This window comes from Stylophora pistillata, chromosome 7, assembly GCF_964205215.1.
Source record: "Stylophora pistillata chromosome 7, jaStyPist1.2, whole genome shotgun sequence".
NCBI lineage: Eukaryota > Metazoa > Cnidaria > Anthozoa > Scleractinia > Pocilloporidae > Stylophora > Stylophora pistillata.
In genome coordinates this window covers 1,253,275-1,269,537 of record NC_142525.1, presented here as the reverse complement: position 1 = coordinate 1,269,537, position 16,263 = coordinate 1,253,275, and the positions used below count along the sequence as shown (strand labels likewise).

The 16,263-nt window shown below is 38.5% G+C and overlaps 1 protein-coding gene across 2 annotated transcripts; it reads right to left on the bottom strand.

The window, feature by feature from the left end:
* Positions 1-3,189: 3,189 nt before the first annotated feature.
* On the bottom strand, positions 3,190-15,747 carry LOC111328447 (uncharacterized). Of its 2 annotated transcripts, none has more exons than XR_015990093.1 (12): positions 15,597-15,747; positions 15,359-15,520; positions 14,096-14,194; positions 13,408-13,566; positions 12,340-12,711; positions 12,044-12,090; positions 11,585-11,695; positions 7,290-7,461; positions 6,507-6,606; positions 6,350-6,386; positions 4,963-5,094; positions 3,190-4,559 (listed from the first exon to the last, which is right to left on the bottom strand). XR_015990093.1 is itself a non-coding variant. In XM_022932881.2 (12 exons), the coding sequence occupies exons 1-12, from the start codon at positions 15,693-15,695 to the stop codon at positions 4,437-4,439; spliced, it is 1,692 nt and encodes a 563-aa protein (XP_022788616.1). In that variant the 5' UTR covers positions 15,696-15,745; the 3' UTR covers positions 3,190-4,436. The 2 variants fall into 2 exon arrangements, 1 of the variants encoding a protein (XP_022788616.1); XM_022932881.2 differs by lacking the exon at positions 6,350-6,386 and adding an exon at positions 6,213-6,328 and having other exon boundaries at positions 15,597-15,745.
* Between the last annotated feature and the right edge of the window lie 516 nt (positions 15,748-16,263).

Genomic DNA, 16,263 nt, shown 5'->3' with positions numbered 1-16,263 from the left:
AATTCATCATGAGTTTGTTCCACAGTAAGGCAGTCCGGAAAAAAATTTCCCTGGTAAATAAATTAGGAGTGGTGCACATAGATGCTATAGGTGGTTTGCACGTTACGTCACCGCCGCCATGTTGGTGGACATAAACAATAGATATCTCATCAATCAATCAATAATCTTTATTTATACACGATAAGTATTTAAAGCGACACTTCGCTTTTGGGGTCGTGTCTAAATAATTAAGATAACTAATGAATTAGAGAATAAACAGGATGTACCCAGCTAAAATCATATCGCTACTTACTACTTACAAGTCTAAAACGATAAAAGCTTAAAATTCTAAAAAACAAGGTGGTACTCTAATATCGTCTAATTATTAACACTAATTATACTTAAATTCTTTCTCCCTTCTGCTTAATGTTTGAGGGGAGATACAGTCGAAATCAAGGTGTTGCAAAGCCTTAGATCGTCTTGCCATAATCGTATATTTCTTAACTTTGTCTATATTGTCATTAAGTTGGGGAACCAACGTGTTCCAAACTCTTGCTCCTCTACGAGCTACAGAGTTTCTCATGTAGTAGGTGTTAAAACGAGGGACATAAATTTTCAGTTTCTTCCTAAGTTGAAATCGCTTGATGTTATCATTGTTCTTAGCTTCTTTTGTTCGTCCACCAGCATTTGTTCCTTTCACCATTGTTACCTGTGTCCCTAGAGAATGGTTGCAAACCACTTATACTGTTTCCCTTATTGTCACCTTAGGAAAGAAAACCTGCTAGAAGTAACGTGGTTGTGGTTGCGTGACATAAGGGAATTTAAGCAAACCACGACGGCGACGGCAACGAGAGCGTGGAAAAACAATAGATCTAATTGGCAGAACAATAGCCCAGCACGTGCGTTTCAAAACTTTGTACATTTCGTAGCCGTCCTTTACAAAACAACGACGTAAAATCACCAATATTTCCGTCGTCTGCGAACCGAAACCGCGGCGGCAAATTATTTTAATTTACATTTGGAACTCAGCGCTACTTTTACTCGTTATGTTGAGTTTGAGGTCTGGCGCCCTATGAGACGGTAAACACATGCAGCCATTTTCGAAGTTCTAACTAAAAGTAGAAACTCATTTTTTAATTGAAGTCTTCCGTGGCGTTGCCGTCGTGACTGCTTAAGTTCCCTGTAAAGTAACAACCGGAAGTCAACAACTCTTTCCCTAGAGGAGGCTCAAAGACCCTAAACTGTTTTTTTTTTTAACTTACGACGAAGCCAAGTTAGCATTGTTAGATAGAGCTCTGTGAAATTTGATAAATTTCCTAGTCCAAAGGCGATTTGTTAAAAAGTAACAAAGATGACTCAACAAAGTCAGTACTTTATCTTTAATCTTTATCTTTAATGAGTAAACTCCTAAGACAGCAAAAAAAACTATACTAGGAGTTTCAAAATAATATGAAAAATAACAATAACAATTTAAAAAACAATGGCACTAAGTAATGAACAACAATCGGTTAAAACTCTTGATATATAAATATGATCTATGAATTACAAATAAATATAAAAACAACAATAGAACACATTGAATATATAAATATAGCTATAACATAACGTACTATTCCTAAAATAAAAGATTAAAACAATTGATAGATGTCAATTAGATGACTTGATGGCTGCAAGATCAATTGCCTTAAACTCATTTAAGTTAACGTCTTTACTGATAGGTAGATTGTTCCATAATACTTTTGTCTTTGGGTAAAAAGAAAACTTGTACACATTAGTTGATACGCTGATTTGGCAGAAAAGACGACTGTTCGGTAATCTGGTAGCTCTTGTTATTTCTTGAATTTCGGGAGGGAAATAATACCCACATGGCACGTTAAGATCTTGTAAAACATACTCGAGATTGAAGAAGGAGTCGGCGATTTTCAAGGGAGTCCAAACCGAGACGTTCAAACTGTCCGAAATCGGGAGCATCCTAAACCAGACGGCAGTGTCCGAGATTGGGAGGAACTTTTCAAATCCTGACGATGTCTAGTTAGGTTATGATAGATCTCTATGGACAGTGGCGTTACGATTTTCTATCTACTCCCCTGGAAATAATTTCAGGTGACTCCAATGACAGTTTGTAAATGTCGTGTCTAAGAACACGACATAAACCATTCTAGGCGGTTATCTAGCTTTGGGACAAACTTACCTCGAGAACCCTGCAGATATCAGCTGGCCTCAAAGGTTGTCGAGCAACAAGACCCATCCTGTCGTAGTCCATACCAACTTATCACGATACAAACTATTGTCAGCCAAGAATGCAACATAATGGAGAAACTTAATGAGCAGAGACGTGTCTAAGAAGCAGAGGGCAAAAGAGATAGGAATGGAACTAATTCTAGCATGCTTTCGCATCCATGAATCAACTGCAAGGTCTTCGTTTAAGCATGTCTACAAGATGGACCTCAGCAGCCCTGTGAAGTTGCTCCGCATTTCAAACCAGACTACATAAAAAATGTCAACACCTGTCAAGTATGTTGTCATCTACTAATCAAATACTTTGATCACCTTGCGAGTTTGGAAAAATATTTAACAATTATTCCACGAGCGCGCTTGTTGGATATGAGATAATAGATAGCCAACGAGGCGCGTGGCGCCGAGTTGGCTATATTCATCTCATATCCAACAAGCGCGAGTAGAACAATTGTTTTATCAAAAACGTTAAATTAAATTATTAAATTTTATCAAATTTTTTAGCTGCCTTTTAATTTTAAGCTGACATGTACGCTCACCATATTTGTAGATTAACCGCCGCCTGGTTAGCTCAATTGGGAGAGCGCCGGACTGCTGTGCGGGAGGTCGAGAGTTCAATACCGGCCGGACCAACACTCAGGGTCTTAAAATTAACTGAGAAGAATATGCTTCCTTTCTTTAACATCAAGAAATGGTTAGATATTCTAGTCTTCTCGGATAGGGACGAATATATGGAGGTCCCGTCTCCTGCAGGGTTAGGGGCAGGAGACGTTAATTTCCCACGCACGATATTACTGTGTGATGGATGTCCTCCCCTGGGGTGGGTTGGGTGGGTAACAGGACCCCCGTTGATACCAGTGTTTACTACACTGAAGGGGCTATCCTGTATAAATATAGATGTCTGTCTGTCTATCTGTCTGATTATGGTATATTAGTTCATATACCATAATGGCTAAGCCAATGAAATGTCTTGAATTGCATTATCCAATGATCCAGTTTTTAATAATACTTATTATAATTATTAAATTATTACAATCATCACATGTATCATAGTTATTGCAACTACTACAATTGTTATAATAAGTGCAGTCATAAACATTACATATATTACAAATACCAATAATATTTCTAAACAATATTTATTGAGAATTTCTATATACATGAATAGTTCTTGCATTATTGGTGAACATGTCTCTTTCTCATTGGATTTTTCATGTAAATAGATAATCAAATTGTCATGTTTAGTTTAATCTACCACTGTAAAAGTAATCTTTTTGAGAAAGAGGTGCATTTATGATGCAAAATTATAGAGATATATCACCAACATTTGTCATTTGCAATACACAAATTATATGCCTTGGACTAGCACATAAATAATTACATCAGCCATTTCTTTAATAATTGCTTTTATTCATCATTATACAACAATCTAAAATAAAACATGCATTATGATTGGTTCTTGCTTAAGATGTATTGAAGGACAGAAGCATAGATTATCTCATCTTATTGGCTGGCACCATTTTGTTTTTCATCATATAAAACAGATACATTCCATGCTGCCAAGGCTCTGTACAGTTAAAAGATCACTGAAGACATCAAACTGTGGTAAGAACAGTGACACACTTGGCTCTGCTCTGTTTACCACTTATTTATTCTTACCACATTTTGATGTCATCTGTGATCTGTTACTGAAAAGAAGTACATGGAATCTATCTGCAAGTAACACTATACCTGTAATCCTTCATAACAATATTTTACTGAATACCAAATGCAACAAATAAGACAACTTTTTTTTTTAGAGTCTAGAAAGGAATTCATCAGAAATCCTGTTTTTTCCCTTGTTAAAATTTCAAAGGAAATTTTCATAACAAAAGCAATTACCAAAGTGAACCAGAAAGACTGCTCTTTTTGTGCACAGAAAAGTTTCTCTGACAATAGAATGCTCAACATAAGATAGGTATGACAGAAATTTGAATACTTCATTCTAAGATAATCATTTTCAGACATCTTACCCTTACATGTTTTGCTTGAAATCATGTTCCAGTACTGATGCATTAATTAAGACAGACTAGATAAAATGAAACACATTGATCAGCTGCTGTTACCCAGTGCAACTCAGGAAAGCCATTTTGCTAGGATTTCCCTCTCCAGGTAAACTGTAGGTAATCTTTTTTAATTCTCCCTGGTAGGGACACAAATTGATGTCACATCAGGGTCCTTTTTTATAGGTATGTATTTTTGCCAGCAAGAATGCCCAACTGTAACATGAGTAGGAGCACAAACACCACTACTGCAACTACACCAGACAGAAACGAGCATTGAACTGGCAAGAACAGAAGCTTGGCCTGAAAGATGAACAGACAATTGTCATTTGCTGATACCTTGGATGCAATTACTAACTAAAGTTAACTTAACCCTATAACTCTTAAGATCAAATTGCTAATTCTCCCCTCTAGCTGCTACACATTCCCTTGTAAATCAGTTACGAGAAAGAAGTGTTAGATCAAGATGCTTGCTGAATAATTTATGAATATCATAGGAAGAACCACATCTCTACATGCTCTATTGATGTATAATCCATAGGTATGACAATGGAGTCTTGCACCAAACAAAATTTCAATGAAATATGGAAGGGGGAGGGGGGAGAGAGAACCCCATCTTCCCCAAGAGACCCTCCCTTACCACCAAAGTCTTTGAGAAACAAACTGTCCCATTGACCTCAGCCATTAATAAAGGTACATAATTTACCTTCATTTCAGCACTGTGTGTAAACAATACAAATGAGTCCAAATCAAGTTGAGAAGCAGAAGGATATCCAAACACTCTGGTATGTAAACTACTCTGTTTCAGTTTGCGAGCAGCTGAAGTCAAACGAGCAGCCTTGAAAGACACAATGACAAGTAAATAACACACTGTTAAACAAATACACTTGGAGAGTATGGACATTTGGTGCGAAGACAGACTTCAAAGTTAGCATAGCATGTAAAGTAACAACAACAATGATATTTTTACTTGTATATTTTTTAATCAAAAGTTTACACCCTTACATTAGTATGCATATTCGCCATATCATTCTTCAAACATTTTTTAAGGTGTTGAAAGGACAGTGTTTTAACAATAAAGAACTCCTTCAGTTGGTGATCATTTCCTATATTCTCCTGACCTTAATGTTTGACTTAGAGGTGATATTGTAAGGAGAAATAAGATGCTCATCACTTTAAGGGGTCAAAGAGATAGAGAGAGAACTAGAAAAATTTAGACAGATGGAAAAAAATAAGGAAAAAAATGTGATCATAGTTGAAATATTTGCAATTAGAGAAACCACAGCCCTTTAGAAACAGCTATAACTAAAATCAATCTTACAAGTGGCACATTGTGCAAATGTAATATATGTGAACAATAGAATTACCTCAACCATTCTTTATATATCTTAGTTTATTTTATTACCTAATTATCCTACCGACTTTTTTTTTTTACATTACCAGTTCTTCATGTTAAACATTTATTTTTAGTATATTTATCACGAGTAATAATACTTTACTAGTTACTAGAAACCATGTTACCACATTATGTATTCTTTTTTAGGTAGTATATTATTTTAAGTAATTTATATTCTCATTATATTAATATACAGTATCTGTATACTTTTAGTTAACTGTAGACATAGAATTTTATATATTCAAATGACTGTATTTAGTACGAGTCACTGGCTCATTTTACATCTTGAATTGAAATAAATTTATCTATCCATCTATCTATCTATCTAGTTACTATAAGTCAAACTGAGTGATAAAAATGGTTGAACACTTTGCCCCCTAACAGTGACCAGTGTCTTATTTCTCCAAACATCTTACCCAAAACACAAATTAAGGTCACATGAATAAAGGCGATCTAGATTGTTTAACAAATTCTCCTTGTCAGCACCTTAGGAAATGTAACGAGAACAGTATGGAGAATATGCATACTGATGTGAGGGTGTCACTGGTTAAGTTACTTACAATGGTGATAGGGAAAATGATGATGGTAAAGCTGATCAGTGTTGCAGAGATTCTGTACATCAGCTTGCTCTTGTCTAATAACAATTTTTCAAACTGAAGTGACAAGTTACAAACCCCTAAAAAGAAATCCAAATTACCATGATTCAGCTTTGATATTTACTGCAAGTCCTAACCCTAATACACAACCAAACAAACAAGAATAAAGATCATGATGTACTATCAAAAAATCCAAAATGATTCAAAATTCAAAAATTCAAAAAATTCAAGCAGAAATCAACTTTTATTCTTAATTACCTATCACAGAAAGTTCAAAATAACTAAACACTATAAGAGTTGCAATCACTGATATAAGTCCATTCACTCGGGAGAGATTTTTCTTTACTTCAAGAATATCCTACAGCAAAAAATAAAAAGAGCAGGTATAATAGGGTTAGTCTTGCCATTGAATGATCACTAACCATTCTGATCAATAGACAATAATTCTTAGCATAACTGTTTTCTTTGATAATTTTGAAGCCTAATTTAGGAAAATCTAACAAAACACAAAATTATCTTAGAAATATAATACATTCTACTGAATTGACACTAAGTCTATCAGGTATGACCGGCACCCCTCCCCTGTGATAACCCAGTATCAAATTCTCACCATCCCAACCTTCCTAGTAATTCATGTCATAGGTTCCATTCTCCCCACTCTTCCCTCCAAAACAAAATGAAGAAAAGCTCTAAAGTCAATTAAGGAGGGAGAGGGGGAGGAGAGGAGGGGAAGGGAGAGGGGGGAGTAGAGGAGGGGGAGGAGAGGAGGGGGAGGGAGAGGGGGAGCAGAGGAGGATGAGGGAGAGGGGGAGGAGAGGAGGGGGAGGGAGAGGGGGAGGATAGGAGGGGGAGGGAGACGGGGAGGAGAGGAGGGGGAGGGAGAGGGGAAGGAGAGGAGGGGGGGGAGAGGGGGAGGAGAGGAAGGGGAGGGAGAGGAGGAGGAGAGAAGGGGGTGGGGGAGGGGAAGGGAGAGGGGGATGGAGAGGAGGGGGAGGGGAGAGGAGGGGAGGTAAAGGGTGGAATATTTTACAAAACCATTACCTTCATTATGTTGTCAAGATCTTTGGTTTTCTCTTCCATGCGCAAGGTAATTTCACGAATATAGAATATCAATAATTCACACTGAGCACAGTAATTTACAATAGTGACAATGCTGACACATAACTGCACAAGTCGACCCAGTCCCATTACAATTGCTGCTACCCAAGTGGCACTAAGGAAAAAACACAGGTTTGAGTTACATTTTAGTCACCCTCCACACATTCCAAGCTGCTCTTCCTCTTCGTCCAGCATTGCTATTATATCCCCTGAAGTGAAATTTAAGGCCCTCAGTCACTTAGATCCACTTGAGGTAAAAAGACCTTCTCTCTGCTAGGCTCCTCTCTCACTCTCTAATATGTCCTTATCTCTGATATTCCCCTCTCTAATAAACCCCCTTCCCTGATTAGACCTTCTCTCTGCTGGGCTCCTCTCTCAGTCTCTAATATGTCCTTATCTCTGATATTCCCTTCTCTAATAAACCCCCTTCCCTGATTAGACCTTCTCTCTGCTGGGCTCCTCTCTCAGTCTCTAATATGTCCTTATCTCTGATATTCCCTTCTCTAATAAACCCCCTTCCCTGATTAGACCTTCTCTCTGCTAGGCTCCTCTCTCAGTCTCTCATATGTGCTTATCTCTGATATTCCCTTCTCTAATAAACCCCCTTCCCTGATTAGACCTTCTCTCTGCTAGGCTCCTCTCTCAGTCTCTAATATGTCCTTATCTCTGATATTCCCTTCTCTAATAAACCCCCTTCCCTGATTAGACCTTCTCTCTGCTAGGCTCCTCTCTCAGTCTCTAATATGTCCTTATCTCTGATATTCCCTTCTCTAATAAACCCCCTTCCCTGATTAGACCTTCTCTCTGCTAGGGTCCTCTCTCAGTCTCTCATATGTGCTTATCTCTGATATTCCCTTCTCTAATAAACCCCCTTTCCTGATTAGACCTTCTCTCTGCTAAGCTCCTCTCTCAGTCCCTAATATGTCCTTATCTCTGATATGCCCTTCTCTAATAAACCTCCTTCCCTGATTAGACCTTTTCTCTGCTAAGCTCCTCTCTCAGTCTCTAATATGTCCTTATCTCTGATATTCCCTTCTCTAATAAACCCCCTTCCCTGATTAGACCTTCTCTCTGCTAGGCTCCTCTCTCAGTCTCTAATATGTCCTTATCTCTGATATTCCCTTCTCTAATAAACCTCCTTCCCTGATTAGACCTTCTCTCTGCTAGGCTCCTCTCTCAGTCTCTCATATGTGCTTATCTCTGATATTCCCTTCTCTAATAAACCCCCTTCCCTGATTAGACCTTCTCTCTGCTAGGCTCCTCTCTCACTCTCTAATATGTCCTTATATCTGATATTCCCTTCTCTAATAAACCCCCTTCCCTGATTAGACCTTCTCTCTGCTAGGCTCCTCTCTCAGTCTCTAATATGTCCTTATCTCTGATATTCCCTTCTCTAATAAACCCCCTTCCCTGATTAGACCTTCTCTCTGCTAGGCTCCTCTCTCAGTCTCTAATATGTCCTTATCTCTGATATTCCCTTCTCTAATAAACCCCCTTCCCTGATTAGACCTTCTCTCTGCTAGGCTCCTCTCTCAGTCTCTAATATGTCCTTATCTCTGATATTCCCTTCTCTAATAAACCCCCTTCCCTGATTAGACCTTCTCTCTGCTAGGCTCCTCTCTCAGTCTCTAATATGTCCTTATCTCTGATATTCCCTTCTCTAATAAACCCCCTTCCCTGATTAGACCTTCTCTCTGCTAGGCTCCTCTCTCAGTCTCTAATATGTCCTTATCTCTGATATTCCCTTCTCTAATAAACCCCCTTCCCTGATTAGACCTTCTCTCTGCTAGGCTCCTCTCTCAGTCTCTAATATGTCCTTATCTCTGATATTCCCCTCTCCAATAAACCCCCTTTCCTGATTAGACCTTCTCTCTGCTAGGCTCCTCTCTCAGTCTCTCATATGTGCTTATCTCTGATATTCCCTTCTCTAATAAACCCCCTTTCCTGATTAGACCTTCTCTCTGCTAAGCTCCTCTCTCAGTCCCTAATATGTCCTTATCTCTGATATGCCCTTCTCCAATAAACCCCCTTTCCTGATTAGACCTTCTCTCTGCTAAGCTCCTCTCTCAGTCCCTAATATGTCCTTATCTCTGATATTCCCTTCTCTAATAAACCCCCTTTCCTGATTAGACCTTCTCTCTGCTAAGCTCCTCTCTCAGTCTCTCATATGTCCTTATCTCTGATATTCCCCTCTCCAATAAACCCCCTTTCCTGATTAGACCTTCTCTCTGCTAGGCTCCTCTCTCAGTCTCTAATATGTCCTTATCTCTGATATTCCCTTCTCTAATAAACCCCCTTCCCTGATTAGACCTTCTCTCTGCTAGGCTCCTCTCTCAGTCTCTAATATGTCCTTATCTCTGATATTCCCCTCTCCAATAAACCCCCTTTCCTGATTAGACCTTCTCTCTGCTAGGCTCCTCTCTCAGTCTCTCATATGTGCTTATCTCTGATATTCCCTTCTCTAATAAACCCCCTTTCCTGATTAGACCTTCTCTCTGCTAAGCTCCTCTCTCAGTCCCTAATATGTCCTTATCTCTGATATGCCCTTCTCCAATAAACCCCCTTTCCTGATTAGACCTTCTCTCTGCTAAGCTCCTCTCTCAGTCCCTAATATGTCCTTATCTCTGATATTCCCTTCTCTAATAAACCCCCTTTCCTGATTAGACCTTCTCTCTGCTAAGCTCCTCTCTCAGTCTCTCATATGTCCTTATCTCTGATATTCCCCTCTCCAATAAACCCCCTTTCCTGATTAGACCTTCTCTCTGCTAGGCTCCTCTCTCAGTCTCTAATATGTCCTTATCTCTGATATTCCCTTCTCTAATAAACCCCCTTCCCTGATTAGACCTTCTCTCTGCTAGGCTCCTCTCTCAGTCTCTAATATGTCCTTATCTCTGATATTCCCCTCTCCAATAAACCCCCTTTCCTGATTAGACCTTCTCTCTGCTAGGCTCCTCTCTCAGTCTCTCATATGTGCTTATCTCTGATATTCCCTTCTCTAATAAACCCCCTTTCCTGATTAGACCTTCTCTCTGCTAAGCTCCTCTCTCAGTCCCTAATATGTCCTTATCTCTGATATGCCCTTCTCCAATAAACCCCCTTTCCTGATTAGACCTTCTCTCTGCTAAGCTCCTCTCTCAGTCCCTAATATGTCCTTATCTCTGATATTCCCTTCTCTAATAAACCCCCTTTCCTGATTAGACCTTCTCTCTGCTAAGCTCCTCTCTCAGTCTCTCATATGTCCTTATCTCTGATATTCCCCTCTCCAATAAACCCCCTTTCCTGATTAGACCTTCTCTCTGCTAGGCTCCTCTCTCAGTCTCTAATATGTCCTTATCTCTGATATTCCCTTCTCTAATAAACCCCCTTTCCTGATTAGACCTTCTCTCTGCTAAGCTCCTCTCTCAGTCCCTAATATGTCCTTATCTCTGATATGCCCTTCTCTAATAAACCTCCTTCCCTGATTAGACCTTTTCTCTGCTAAGCTCCTCTCTCAGTCTCTAATATGTCCTTATCTCTAATATTCCCCTCTCCAATAAACCCCCTTCCCTGATTAGACCTTCTCTCTGCTAAGCTCTTCTCTCAGTCCCTAATATGTCCTTATCTTTAATATTCCCCTCTCTAATAAACCTCTTTCACTGATTAGGCTCTGTCTCTGATATGCCCTCTCTCTAGTAAGGCCTCCTTTGAATAAAACCCCCTCTTTAATAAAACCCTCTCTTTATTAAGCCCCCTTTTCTTATTAACCCCCACCTAAATATGTTCCCCTCTCTCTAATAAGGATCCATCTCTAACAAGACCCTTTCTCTAGTGTACCCCATTTTCTGTTAAGCTCCCATCTCTAATGTGTCTCTCTACTATTAAGGATCCCTGTCTAAGACCCCTTCTCTTTAGGACCCTCTCTCAAATATTCCCCATCTATATTATGCCCCCTCTCTAAAAAGCCCCCTCTCTTAGGTGCCCCCCCCTCTCTATTGGGCTCCCCTCTCTCATAGGTGCCCTATCTAATGTGCTCCCCTCTCTAATAAAACCTCCTATCTAATAAATAAGCCCCCTTTCTATTAAGCTCCTCTCTCTAATAAGCACCCCTCTCTAATAAGCCCTCTCTCCAAAAAGACCCCTATTCTAAAAAGTCTCCCTCTCTAATGTGCCCCCTCTCTTTTATACTCCCCTCAGTGACAGGACCTGCTCTCTAATGGGATCTCTCTATCAAGCCTTTCTCTCTGACATGTTTGCCTTACCTTGGGATATGTCTGAATCCTGTTACTGACCCCAATTTGAAGGCATAACAAAACAGAATAAAATTACAGACACCAAGGAACACTAAGAAAAATCCACCAAAAAGGAAAAACCTGTCAAAGGCAACAAAACTGACAATCAAATGCTTTCTGTCTGATGGTTTTAATCAAGAATAACTGATAAAAACCACTCAGAGAAAGAGACAACCATGTAGAATAATTAATAATTTGTTTCAAAGCATTGTTGTGCTTCAATATTTCTCTTGATTTAAAATCTTTAAAACCAGATTCTTTTTCTCTTCTCTCTGTCCAGTATTAATGCAAAACAAATAAAACAAAAATCGAACTTGCTTCAAAGACTTTTTAAGCAAGGAGACTTTCTAATGACAACTGCATAATTCACCAAGTCTACATACACACAAATCACAATTTAAGTGCATAATTTGGAGAAATAACACATACCGCAGTCTTGAGGTGATCTTTTTGGGAACTGAACTAAGCAAAAAAACCTGTGAACAATTAATTAATCAGATGTTGTAACAATTTAATAAAATTCTATAACACTTTTAGAAGAGGGTTGAACTACAATGAAATCATTAGGGGCCACAGATAAGTAATTTGGTTAGTAAGTTGACTTCTAAACTGACCAATCTCAAGAAAAAACACTTTTGTCATAAAACCTTACCACTCAAGAAGGAGACTGCCTGGAATAAAAACTCAGTCAAGACACCTAAAAATAGCAACATTCCAAAGTATACCTTTTCTATAAGTGCGTGGAGGCCCTCACTCTCCTGAATCCTAAACATGTAGAATCCGATCAAAAATGCCAGAAAATGAAGAACATCTGGGACCACATACGTGCTAAATATATGAGTACACTCTGTGACTGCAGGATCCCAAGCTGCCTGTCTTGCTGCCAAGGTATAAAACTGTATCATTGAACGAGGTGTTTTGGTTGTGTGTACTGAAGGAGTAGTAGTTGAAGTGTTAATCCTCATCAATGACTGGGATGTAGTGTGTGTGGTTGATGTTATATTTGTTTGGTTTGTTGTTGTTGTTATTGATGTTGTACTAACATTGTAATGATGACTGGCTGGTTGTTGAGTTGTTGGAAGTCTTGTAGTTTGTGTCTGGAGTGATAAAAACAAAGAGAAATGTCATGATCAAAAGTAATTGAGAGACCAAAAGAATAATTCTCCCTAGAATTTCCATACAAATCAAGCAGACAAGTCATGACAATAAAGTAAAATACCAGTTAAGGGATTACTAGCTGATCCAGAATTGAATGGCAGACAGCAAGGAGACTTACTGATGAGATCGTGGCAGTGAAATGCTTAAACTACTGCTACAGTTGGTGAGAAATACTATGCAATGAATTGTATGCATGCATTAAATCCATGTTTACTTTAAAACATGACTGTTCACCTAACAACAATCTAAACCTAACAAGTTTTAAAAAATTTGGATAGATAATTTGAAGCTATAACATACTAATACACGACAGCTGTGGAATCTATCGGCAAACTGCACACTAAGTTATCCTAATCAGCTTTACTCTTACTACGAGTATAAATGTCACAAATTAAACCAACAAGTATTACCTTTTGGACCTCTGAGAGAAAAAATTATCTAACATCTTACAACAAGACCCCTGGATCAAACAGCAAGGTCACAAGAATAAAGTAAATGATCACCAACTAAAGAGGATCGCAATTATTAAACAAATTCTCTTTGCTGTAATCATGGGAAATTTATTGAGAACTATATAGGGAATATGCATACCGATGCTATGTTACAAAGAGTTAATAAGTCTACATGCTGCATACCAGAGGTATCTCCAGCCTGGCTTGACAGGCTATTATGCTTGATACATAGCTGAAGATAATCAGGACAAAAATAATCAGCGTATATACAACGTTCAAAAATTTCCGCAATGAACATCCTTGGTAACGGAATGATTGAATGTTAAATGGTCGCCAGGCAACCTGAAAAATGAAGAAAATGACAGTCACTAGTATCAACTCTGAATCAAGGGGAAAGAAATGAACCCTTTGACCTCTGAGAGTGATTAAAATCTAATTTCTCCTTACAACATCACTACTGTACAAAACCTTAAGGTCAGGAGAATAAAGGAAATGATCACCTATCAAAGAAGCTCTTGATTGTTTGACAAATTCTCCTTGTCAGCTCCTTAGGAAATGTATTATTAGAGAACAATAAGGAGAATATGCACATTGATGTTAGGGTGTTAAGGTCAAGTCAACAGTTGAAGAGAGGTTTTTTTCTTTCCACAGGTGTGGGACAAAGAGGAATGAACCTCAAACATTTAAATTCTGTTCTATTTCCTACCACAGAAAGCAGTGACTCTTAGGTAAGCAAGGCCATTACAAGGTTCTTAAAAATGTTACCAAGATTGTATATGCTGGCCTAATGCAGAGGATTATAAATGACTAAGACTTTTGCCAAGTTTGGTCTGCGTCTTTGTGTTGGGTTAATCATGGATTCTAAACTTACCAAGGAGAGTATGTAGAAATAAGGATAAATAACCTGGCTTTTACATGTTAACAACAGGCTAGTTGTAGCATTGAAGTCTCCTTTCTCTTGATCTCTGATCTGTAACAAGTCAGTTCACAAATATCATTGACAATGATATAACACTGGATATATAGCTTTTGTTACTTCGTGTTTGAACATGTATTCTCGAGTTGTGATGCATCCATGTTGTGGTGCTTTTCTCTATAGTTAAGAGTGTCCCCCACATCAAAGAAATACCAAAAGGGAGGAGAGGTTGAGGATGCATCTGACCTTCCCTACCCCCTTGTATCAGGAGAAAGAGAAGCTCAACTCTTTCCCACATCAGGTTTCCTATTGATCCTTTTTCTGTGTTATGAAACTTTTGTTGAGATAAATATTTCATTCATCTACTTGTCTGTTAAGTAATTACTCACGGTCTGTTACTCATTGATTGAAGATGGCATAAGCATGCCAAAACATGTCTCTCAAAAAAGTTGTCTATTTCTTACAATGTTAAAATGTCAGTCTATTTTATCTCAATAAACTTGAAAAAGTAAGCTTATCGCATCGTAACTATTAAAAAACCGTGATAAAAATCGAAATATAAAGTGGTCAAATTTATGAGAAATCATGTCTTGAAAGATGGTTGATGTGGTGCTAGTGGTAGTTAATTAGCTGGGCAAGATTTCTGTATAATCTCATACTTCATTATGCATACAATTCTTGGATAAAAGAAAACAGAGGCAAAACAACAGATAACCTTTGGGACTTCGGCTTTGTTTTTGAGTGGTATGGGGTTATACGAAAATTTTCCGTTAACTGTTCTATATTTACGACTGCAAACATTGCCATAAAAGCGTTTGTTTAAATTAAAAAATACGCAATGCTCGGATCAGGAACGCGTCATAACTGGAAAAAAATTACGATCGAGGAAGAAGCGTGAATCATTCTAAGTTTGATAACACATACATTTAATTATAACTTAATAAAAGTTAAACTTTAAAAAGTTTAACTTTCTGAGAAAGATTGTGTAATATTTACCTGGAAAACTCCGCGAACGTTCTCGAAAGAGAAGAAAAAACCTTTAACGACTTTCAGCTGAAAATCTTACAAGGAAATTATGTAAGAATTCCAAGATAATTCAATTTGACAGCGACCTGCACGCGATGCACAAACCGAAACTGGCCTTTGTCCTAACAAATGATCATCTTCAAGCCAGAGCGAGTATTATATCACGTTTAATCAAAACAATTCCATTCTAACCTCAACGCTTGTACAGTCCCAGATATCAGCAAAAGATGATCCACCGGCACTTCCAACAGTATCTTCCAATTCGTTCAAACCTTTTTCGTTGCTCCGGCTATTTATGCTTCCGTTTCGCGCTACAAGCATTGTACTAGGTAAAAGTCTTCGTAGCGCTGACCTCTGCAGCACAACAGAAAATATGGTTTCATGAGCAGGATTTTTCTTCTCTTTGACAGAAATAAGAGGTCCAAATTACCAGAGTTGTGCTGCTGTAAACTGCGTCCCAACTGTTGCCCTGAGCGCTCCTTTGCTCAGCTGATATCTCCTGAGACAAGTACACTTGTTTATCTTGCATTCTTGTTATGCTAATTTTGGGCGCGTCTTTCGTTGTGTCTCAAAATTGCAGTAAAATAAGGCACCTTCTACTCCCACCCCCTGCCCCCGCGCGCTAACCAAAAAAAATGTGAAACAAAATACCCCACAATAACCAAACAAAGCAAAAAAGAAGGAAATGCCTGAGTGCAGGTCAATTAAACGCGTTCAACTCAGAGTGGAGGAACAATAACATCGAATTATACAGCTTGTTAAAACTTTCTTAAACGTATCACGCTGATCTCGTTGGTTAGAGAAAAAAATATTTATTTCGTGTCGCAGAAGCATATTTCGACTGGGGCTAACATTTTAAGAACTGGGCGTAACAATGTGACAATCTCAATTCGCTCCGACGAAGGGCTAACGCTCGAAACGTCAGCTTTTAGAATCGTTACGGTGGCCAATTTATCACTTCAACTTTGTTGATATATCCAAATTATTTCGTTACTCCCACCAACGCAGCCCCAAACAGTTTCTTTCGAAACCATCAGCCTTTATTCATTGACAATCCCGTTACCGTGGGACCCAGAGAGGGTCCCTGACCAAATTGA

What these genes read in the sequence shown, in the direction of transcription:
- LOC111328447 (XM_022932881.2), bottom strand. Translation starts at nt 15,695, where the DNA reads ATGCAAGATAAACAAGTGTACTTGTCTCAGGAGATATCAGCTGAGCAA. An exon ending in ATTTCTACATACTCTCCTTG is followed by an intron (nt 13,567 to 14,095) that starts GTAAGTTTAGAA and finishes TTCATTTTTCAG; the next exon opens with GTTGCCTGGCGACCATTTAA. An exon ending in TCCACGCACTTATAGAAAAG is followed by an intron (nt 12,091 to 12,339) that starts GTATACTTTGGA and finishes AATTGTTCACAG; the next exon opens with GTTTTTTTGCTTAGTTCAGT.